Consider the following 9635-nt stretch of genomic DNA (forward strand, 5'->3'; position numbering starts at 1 on the left):
AAGTTCTTCATAAATTTGTGGGTCTGATTGCAGCACCTATATTTGCAGACCGCGATCCAGCCTGCAGATGCAGTGATCTAGTGCCAAAATTTATATAATCCAGGCAGGTGAATTCTCCTCAGGCTGCAGCCATTTTGTTAAAATTTTGGAAAGTTCAGCCAATTGTGCTCTGACTGGTTTATCTTTATCATAGCGCCATTCTTGATAGCAATGGGCTCGACCTGGCCTTGAAACCCCAATGTGAGACAATATCTCAGACTTTAGACACTGTCACGCATCGAACTCCGGCAGTTGCTTTTCAAACTCGCTGTCCGGCACACTCACTCTATTAGTCCTTCTGCTCCAGGTGCAGAACTTTGTGCCATAATAATAATACTTTGCACAACAGAAGGGGCATGGCCCTTTAAGACCTCTGAACCTGTGATCAAGTGTTCTGTCCTGTGACCCACCTTGGTCTTCAGCTCAGCTTCAGCTCAGTGCACAGGCCTGTGCCAGAGTAGTAGGCTCTATACCTTTACTCCAGCGTTCCTGTGCAATTTGTGGCTGAATCCTGTGTATCCTGACCCGGATTGTTCCTGACTGTTCTTCTGCCTGTCGTTTGGTACTGTATATTCCCGATTGTCGCTAACCCTGCTTGTTCTGACAATTCTTCGGTTTCCTGATTTGGCATTCTGCAGTCCTTACTGTACCTGTCCTGGCTATGTTGACTAATCTCTTGCACCTGATACCAGCTTGTCTCGCCTGGAGGCAGTGCAGAGGGCCGCGACCTGCGAACTTACCTGCAGCTAAGCCCAAACCTCCTTGCTGGGGTTCCTGGTTCATTAGACTCTGTGCCTCTGTTACTGCTAGTGCTAATTCAGGTTGGAAAAAGTGAATCACTTCTGCTAGAACTGTGAGAGACACGAATAATCAGAGGCCCGGTCCTTATCTAGATCCATATAAGCTCGCTGAGCTTCAGCTGTCAGATATGGTGCCAGTCTCTCAGCCAAAACTTCTGGAGGCCATTTTTCCCTTTTTGCAACTCTCTGAAAGGACACCAGATTTGCTTCCATGTCATCAGCTGGCAACATTTTCTGCAGAGCTGGACAAGGTGGTACATCCCTGCCACGCCTCATCTGGACAAACTCTTCTCTTAAGAGCCTGGTGTTTTCCTCCTGTGCATCTGCGACACGTAGCACCTGAGCATGCTGCTCATGCTGGGCAGCACCCACATCCACAAGTGCTCTCAAAACTTCCTCCATGTTAGATTATATGTGGGTTAGGTAGCGGAAACCTGCTTCCCTGAGCATCCACACTTCTGACACCATTTGTGGAAACACTTCTGGTGAAACATACGCGAACAACTTTTGCTTAATGTCAGGATGGTAACGTATTTGACACCATAAAGATTCCATATGGTTTCTTGTGACCATAAAACCTAAATAAGCAGAGACCAGCTCTCTAGCCAAAGGCCAGCTTCTCTAGCATTGGTCACCCTGAACAGTAAAACAAACAGGTTTTTATACCTGACACTCATCATCATCATCATCAATTTATATAGCGCCACTAATTCCGCAGCGCTGTACAGAGAACTCATTCACATCAGTCCCTGCCCCATTGGAGCTTACAGTCTTACAGTCACAGATACAGACAGACAGAGACTAGGGTCAATTTTGATATTAACCTACCAGTATGTTTTTGGAGTGTGGGAGTTAACCGGAGCACCCGGAGGAAACACACACAAACACAGGGAGAACATACAAACTCCACACAGATAAGGCCATGGTCGGGAATCGAACTCATGACCCCAGTGCTGTGAGTCAGAAGTGCTAACCACTAGGCCACTGTGCTGCCCTCCTCCCACAGCCTTAGCTTGATGGGCAGGTGACACACCCACCTCTTCCCTTTAAAAGGGAGTTTTCATCAGCTGCTTCATTTGCTCTGAATACAGACACACCCTGCTGTGGGAAAAGACACTGCAAACCATGTTAGTTAAGTCAAACTTTATACTATTATTTTGTCACACATATGTACTCATTGCAGCCTTTGTCTTCAGATTGCCAGTTAAATGTCTCCCTTTGTTACAATATATATTTATATAATATATGATTATACAATACCACATATAAATTTAATAATAAAGGACATAAACCAGTTGATTATTTATTTGTGAGCATACATAGATTTGTGCAACCTAGGAGACAAGCAGTCTTTACACCTTCTAAATGACCATCAATTTAATTATTTTGTTAATGTTTTTGATTGGCTTCTTGCATTGCTTGATATAATCCTTGCACAAAATATATACAGATATGCAGTTAAAAAGTCCACTTTTTGTTTTATTATTATTATTATTATTATTATTAATTATTTTTTCTTTGGTGTTTGGTAGAAACTAGTAAACCATATAAATTTTTTATGCCACAGTTCTGCAATTTTTTGTTTAGTTCATTCTTGTGGATATGTTATTTTGTAGACTTAAGTTTTGTAGATTTAAAGTGCATTAAAATTGTACTTCTGTCATGTAGGCCTTTTTAAAATATAATTAATTTGGTGTTTAAAATGCTTTATTATTTCTGTAGTATCTTACTTATTTGAAAATTGATTTGCAATTTCAAAATGATGTGCTATCACTTTGTTATGACAGCACGACAAAAGTGACTGCAAAATGAATTTCCTATTACAAAATAATATTTTTTCATTTTCTATCACATTTACTTGATGAAATGGATTATGGGCTACAAAGTGAATTTTTGTGGGCCAACTAAATATTTTGTGCAGCCAGCTAATAACATTATTTATCAAAGTATACAGAATTAACACACGTCAGCACACTAGAGTTAATTTTGCCAATTTACCTGCCCTTAAGTTTTGGGGGAACATATAGGACCTCGTTTATTAAGGAACGTAAATGCCGATACGTGCCATATTTTGCATAAAATCACTCTGTGCATGCCTGGAACCCGACAATACGACAGTGAATGCAACAACCAACATCCAATTAATTTTCGAGCGCAAAGGACCCTTACTACAGCCTACAATTTCATGGGCGCAACGGGGTCGGTGCTGGGCATATGTACAGTAAGGGTGTGTCAAGTTCAAGCACATGCAGCAGCATCCAGTTCAAGCTTTGGGCATTTTAAGCACTGTACACATCCTAATGAATGTATTTTATGGGGGGGGGCATTTTTGGGGGGGGTTTTGTTTTGTTTTTTTGTTATTTTAAAGTACGTTTTATTAATAACATCTTATCTTGAAAATGTTCCAAAAATTCTTGAAAGGTACATTAGCGAGACAGTGTAGACACATATATATAATATATAATATATAATATATATATATATATATAACAGGATATACAACACTCTCTCACAGCGCTTTTACAGTACAAATTTAACTGTGTGCTAACCTAGTACCATGAAGATGTTGTTTTTATTTTTGAACTAGATAAACAAGGGAGAAGAAAAGAGGGGGGATAAGGAATGGTGCAGGGTAAGGAGGGGGGGGGGAGAGAGAGTTGGAAGGGCTGAGGGAAGGGAGAAGGAGTTCACGCATTTAGCAAGAAAAAGTATATTTGTCGGAGGAGCTTATGGGTATGTGTAGGGAGGTCTGGGAGAGGTAAGGGCATAAGCACATGCTTAGGGTCAGAGGGTATGGGGGTGTTGAGGACTTCTGTAGCTAGTTTGAGAACCGCTGTCCAGTACGGGCGTATCCTGGGGCAATCCCACCAAAGGTGCCAACATGGCCACAGTTTCTCCAACATGTGGGGCTTGTTTGTGGATAGATAATGTGAAGACTAGAGGGGACACAGTACCATCTATGAAGCAATTTATTAGTATTTTCCTTAATACGGACATTTATGGAACAACGCCCTGTCCACTCGTAAATGTCCGACCATTCCCAAGTCCGTCTCCCACTGCAAGACATTTTTTTTAATGTTGTCACAAGTGAATATATTATTAACAGGTGACGTTATCAGGTTTTTGTTTTTTTTTGCTTCTATGAGACTTTTTATTCCACACATGTATTGGACATATCCTGCAGTGTATTGTCTGTTAGAGCAACTACAGTATATTTACATATCTTTATATGATTTATGTACGTTTGCCCTATTTACCCACATTTTTAAAACAAAAAAGATGCACAATACATCCCTTTTGTGTGACTTAATGGTTCAGACCCATAATCTCCAGACAAAATGAACAAAATATAACCCATGAGCTGTAATTCACTGGAAATGTTCAACCTTGTTTGAAAGAGAAATGTTTAAAACTAAACTACATTGATCACATCATCATCTGCAGTGCAATAAATTAAAATAAAGGTTTTCCATTCGTTTTCAGCTGCATTTCTAAAGAAACAGTCCCGTTAACAGACAATGTGACAGAAAAAATAGATAACAATCAAGTGATAAGTGTCTTGAACCTGGAAGAAAATATAAGCAACGCTACCATTTTCTGCTTCGCTTCAAACATTGTGGGAAACAAATCTGCTGAAATTTTGTTGTCTACCACAGTACTTGCAAGTAAGTGTTTGACCTGTAACCATGTTGCTTATTTTTTAATGTGTTCATTCAGGGCTGCTTTCTATAACTCAGCTGTAACATAGAAGCATAGAAACATAGAATTTGATGGCAGATAAAAACCACTTGGCCCATTTAGTCTGCCCATTTTTTAAGCTATGGCAGGGGTCAGGGAACTTTTTTACCTTTTACTACCAAATATATTTAGATACGCCAACGTTACCCCCTTGATTTGAAAGGAAGGAAATCATATATTATTAGTTATTGGAATTCAAATTTTGTTGCTTAATTTTTGATAGGAGAGCATCAATATTGGGGCATTTTGATGTCAGAGCAATTTTGATACAGTCTTCAGCAGCCAATCGATTTCTCTGAATTGTTTTTATGTTTGTTAGAGTGGAAAATCCTTGTTCGCAAAGGTAGGTTGTTGCAAAAGGTAGCAACTTTTTGACTGCCTCCTCATGTGCAATTTTGAATGCATTTGCAGCTGTTGACATCCAAAAATACGACGCATCTGCTTTGTTTTCAAATGCAATATGTGCTTCATTATTGCATTGAAGCTCAAGAAGTGCCTCTGCCAACCCTTGAGGCTCTTCTGGTACAACAGCAATTTTACATTTAATCCAACTGACAGCATGTGAATCGGCAGCATTACCCCCAGGAATTAAATTTTTACCCCATTTGGGGTATTTTACCCCTGTTCACTGACCTATGGTAACCTCAAACTCTATTTCATCCTTAGTCCTTTGTAAGAATATGCTTATGTCTATACCAAGCATGATTAAACTGCTTTACTGTATTAGCCTCTACCCCCATTGATGGGAGGCTATTCCACTTATCCACTACCCTTTCTCTGAAGTAATTTTTCTACTGAACCTAATTCCCTCCAGTGTCAGTGCATGTCCCCATGTTCTAATATCTCTCTTCCTTTGAAGAATATTTCCCTCCTGTACCTTGTTAAAACCCTTGATATATGTGAAAGTTTCTATCATGTCCCCCTTTCCCTTCTCTGCTCCAAACTATACATATTAGGATTTTTTCGTTTTTCCAGGTAAGTTTTGTGATGTAGGTCTCCAATGTATTTATATCCTTCTGGAGATATGGCCTCCAGAACTGGACACAGTATTCTAGATGCTTCTTTTTAATGGAATTACTAGAAACCTGTTCTTTTAAAAGGAAATTACAAACACAAAGCATTGCTTGCACTCAGCATATTCCACAACTAGATGGTTCTATCTAGTACTGTGTGATCCAGTATTTGAGTGGCATAAATGAGTAAAGTTTGTTGAATTTGTGCCCCTGGCTAGGTGTAAATTTGCACCTAACTCTAAATGAGGTTCATGGTGTCTAAATGATTGTCTGTGTCCTCTCATGTACCAAGAAGGATTCCTGAAATACTGCAATGGCAAAATGATGTGTGCAATATATAAGTTATGTTTATCATTGATATAAACCTTTTTATATTACTCTGTCATGTTTAGTGCCAGGAAAACATGTGCTGTAATCCATATTAACCACTCTGTCTGTCTGATATCTCATTGGTTGCTATTTGCACCATATTGTTATATAAGCCCTTATGTCTATCTGTGTGCGTTACTTTTTAAATTATAATAAGGAATATTTGATGCATAAACTTGTAAGTAATATTACTGTGTGGGGGCAGCATGGTGGCTCAGTGGTTAGCACTTCTGCCTGACAGCACTGGGATCATGAGTTCGATTCCCGACCATGGCCTTATCTGTGAGGAGTTTGTATGTTCTCCCCGTGTTTGCGTGGGTTTCCTCCGGGTGCTCCAGTTTCCTACCACACTCCAAAAACATACTGGTAGGTTAATTGGCTGCTAACAAATTGACCCTAGTCTGTGTGTGTGTCTGTGTGTGTGTCTGTGTTAGGGAATTTAGACTGTAAGCACCAATGGGGCAGGGGCTGATGTGAGTGAGTTCTCTGTACAGCGCTGCGGAATTAGTGGCGCTATATAAATAAATCGTCATGATGATGATTTGTTGATTATTTTCATATTGCTGTTTCTATTAGTGACCAGCCAGGTTGAACACATGCTCTTCAACCCAATGTTGATCTCAATGACGGTAGTCGGAGCTTTCCTCCTCCTGCTCTCAGTCTTTCTGTTCTATAAATGCCAGCAGGTAAGTGATCGATAAAAGGTAACTGTACTCTCGCTTCATTTCAAGTTGAGTGATATGGCCCATGTAGACCATTGCTTTATCTCTGCATCAACCCTCTTTCATGAAATATTGCCTAACATGTTGGTTGCATTCTTTTGACATTGTGACACATCAACTACATGCTACATATTTCCGTGAGACGCTACCGTTAGAGCAAAAAGAGTATATTGCATATTACTCCTAAATTCTTGTAACATGTGCAGCCTGGCATTTTTACACAATGGTTGGGACTAACTGACTTAACACAATGACATGCGGATATTGGTGTCTCTGGGAACGGCAAGATTCATGGTTAAACCTGCTTATGCGGCATGCCAACTTTGAAATGCAGGAGAAAGATTCAGACCTACTGTACTATATGATTTTGCTCCAGGTTTATATTACTTTTTCTCTTTGTTAGTGCTATAGACAAAGGCTAAGTTTAGAGATATCTGCACATTCCCTACAATCAGCCACAGCAAGAAGAGGAGTGCGTTAAATAGCATCCAAGTCTGTAGTCATACCACCACCAGCTTACAAGAACGCCAGTGGCATGGACCATACACTGAGCCCTAACCAGGACCACTATGGTTTCAGTCTCCATCTCCGGATGTTTCGGTCACACGTGAATTTTACATATCCGAAGCCTCTTGCAGTGAAAATTCTGACAAGGTGCTAATATTATTATTAATATTATTAGCATTTATTTATAGGACGCCACAAAGTTCAGCAGCGTTGTAGATGGTGGTGGTGCAAACAAGGTAGACATAGTCGGCCTGAGTCATTATGGAAAGTAAGACAAAAAAAGGAGTAAATGTTCTCTGGGACAAACTATGTTAATCAATGCAAGAGGTGCAAATTAGTTTATTATTTTGCACATCAGTTAAATACTGGCTGTTTTTTCATCTAGCACACAAATACGTAATAGCTTTATTTGTACACTGAAATTTAAAGTTGATGTAGGACATGCCCTACCCCAATTATAAATCTTTCTCCACATTTTACATTTACCTCCCGCTCCAATCCAACATGGTTTTGCCTAGATACAAAGTTACTCCTTTTTTATGCTTTACCCTCCTTAATGACTCAGAACCAGTTGATATAAAAGTTCACAAAAATTTAAAAAGCACAACTGAATAGCAGAACTGAAACCACAGTTAACAACTACAAGTAGTAATACAAAATAGGTAACGTAAATCAAATCCTATTACTAGGAGCAATTCCCAGGCAGTTACAAGGATGTCAAAGGTAACTGAAGGTGACATAGGAGGGGTAGGAAGGGAGGCAAGGAAGGAGGGGGAGGAGGGGGGGGGGAGAAGGTAGGAAGACAACAAGATAAAGAAGGGTCCTGCTTATGAGAACTTACAAGTCAAACGTGAAAGTGTCATAAAAAATATATTTAATTTTTTTAGCAGGTGTTAAATTAATTCAGCAAACAGTGACTGGCAGCTGGGCAGACTTGAATTGCAGAAATGCACTGTGGGTTTGGTGGATCCACATATAGGTAGAGGTCGTTATATCACAGTAACTGAAATAACTTCAGTCTTAGCTTGTTAATCCATTAGGGATCCGAGGGAGTTTCTGCAGCTGTCTATAATGGGGTAGGGAGGAAAATCTTTTGTTTTTAACAGAGGAGTAGTATCAGGCTAAAACTAATATTTCATATTTTATCTTCATGGCCCATGTTTGAAAAGTAGAATTCTGATGTTTAGTGGCCCTTTGGTGTTGCACAATGATGCTTAGACTCTATCTGGTTTTGCAAGAGCCATAGTCCATATCCTGACATCACTGATCATTGTCCTGTTGGCTTATGAAAATGTCTTATTAAGGATACTGCTCAAAATTATACTACCACAGATACTATCAAAGATTAGTTCCTGACCTGCCTTTTTTTTATGTACATATCAGGGTATATTAACAATTTGTTTGTCCTCACAAGGTTCTAAAATTCTAAAAAAAAATAATCTAATCTCATGTGGCACATAATCCATAGCAGAAACAATACGTTTAAATACACATTGTTTATTCAACATACTGCTTCCAAATCAAAGAAGAGGGTAAAGTCAGGTCCTACTTATCAAATGCACTTAATTTTGGCTATCCAGAAGTGTAACCCTCTCTAAAAGGAGAACCTTTGGCACTTCTGTCTGGGACATTCAGGTTTGTGTTATCACCATGACGAGGAGAAAATACATCTGTAGTGACGTCAGAGAAGCAATTGTTGGTGCCCATCTGTCTGGAGAAGGTTATAAGACAGTGTTGGCTAACCTGTGACACTCCAGGTGTTTGTGAAACTACAAGTCCCATCATGCTTTGCAAATAGCAGCTTATTGCTGGAAGGGTATGCTGGGACTTGTAGTTTCACAACACCTGGAGTGTCACAGGTTAGCCAACACCGTTATAAGACTATTTCCAAACCATTTGAGTAGGGCTAAAGTTTGTAAAGTTTCATCTAGACTAATCACAAGGCTTCTGGGTGAATGTCAGTTGAACAGATGAAGTTATTTGGTCTTAAAGCACAATGCCAAACACAAAACCTCATACTAACCATCAAGCATAGGGGCGGAGGGCTAATTATTTGGGGTTGTTTTACAGCCACAGGACCTGGATGTCTCAATCATTGAGTCCACCATGGTTCCTCAATATTCCTCTATATTCCAGAATATTCTACAGTAATATGCGAGGCCATCTCTCTGACGGATGAAGGTTGGCCAGAATTGGATTGATTATGCAATAAGACAATGATCTTAAGCACACCAACGTAAATGGCTGAAAAAATAACTCTACATTGTGTAATTGTCACGTCAAAGCCCAGACCTCAACCCAATTGAGATGCTGTGGTGGAACCATAAAACAACTGTACATAAATGAATGCACTCAAACATCAATGAATTGAAGCAGAGTTGAAAGGTGGAGTGAGACCTAAACAAACAGACTTCAAGTTATTGGTGTTAAATCAGAGAGTGAACTTT

At 39.6% G+C, this 9635-nt stretch overlaps 1 protein-coding gene across 2 annotated transcripts in view; it reads left to right on the forward strand.

Moving 5' to 3' along the window:
* CSF1R (colony stimulating factor 1 receptor) overlaps positions 1-9635 on the forward strand; it is an 86107-nt gene that overhangs the window by 50419 nt on the left and 26053 nt on the right. For both annotated transcript variants that reach the window (XM_075210036.1, XM_075210037.1), the window contains exons 9-10: positions 4323-4504; positions 6536-6645. In XM_075210036.1, coding sequence (XP_075066137.1) covers positions 4323-4504; positions 6536-6645 — 292 coding nt within the window. The remainder of the gene's footprint in view (positions 1-4322; positions 4505-6535; positions 6646-9635) is intronic.

Source organism: Mixophyes fleayi, chromosome 4 (genome assembly GCF_038048845.1).
Source record: "Mixophyes fleayi isolate aMixFle1 chromosome 4, aMixFle1.hap1, whole genome shotgun sequence".
Taxonomy (NCBI): Eukaryota; Metazoa; Chordata; class Amphibia; order Anura; family Limnodynastidae; genus Mixophyes; species Mixophyes fleayi.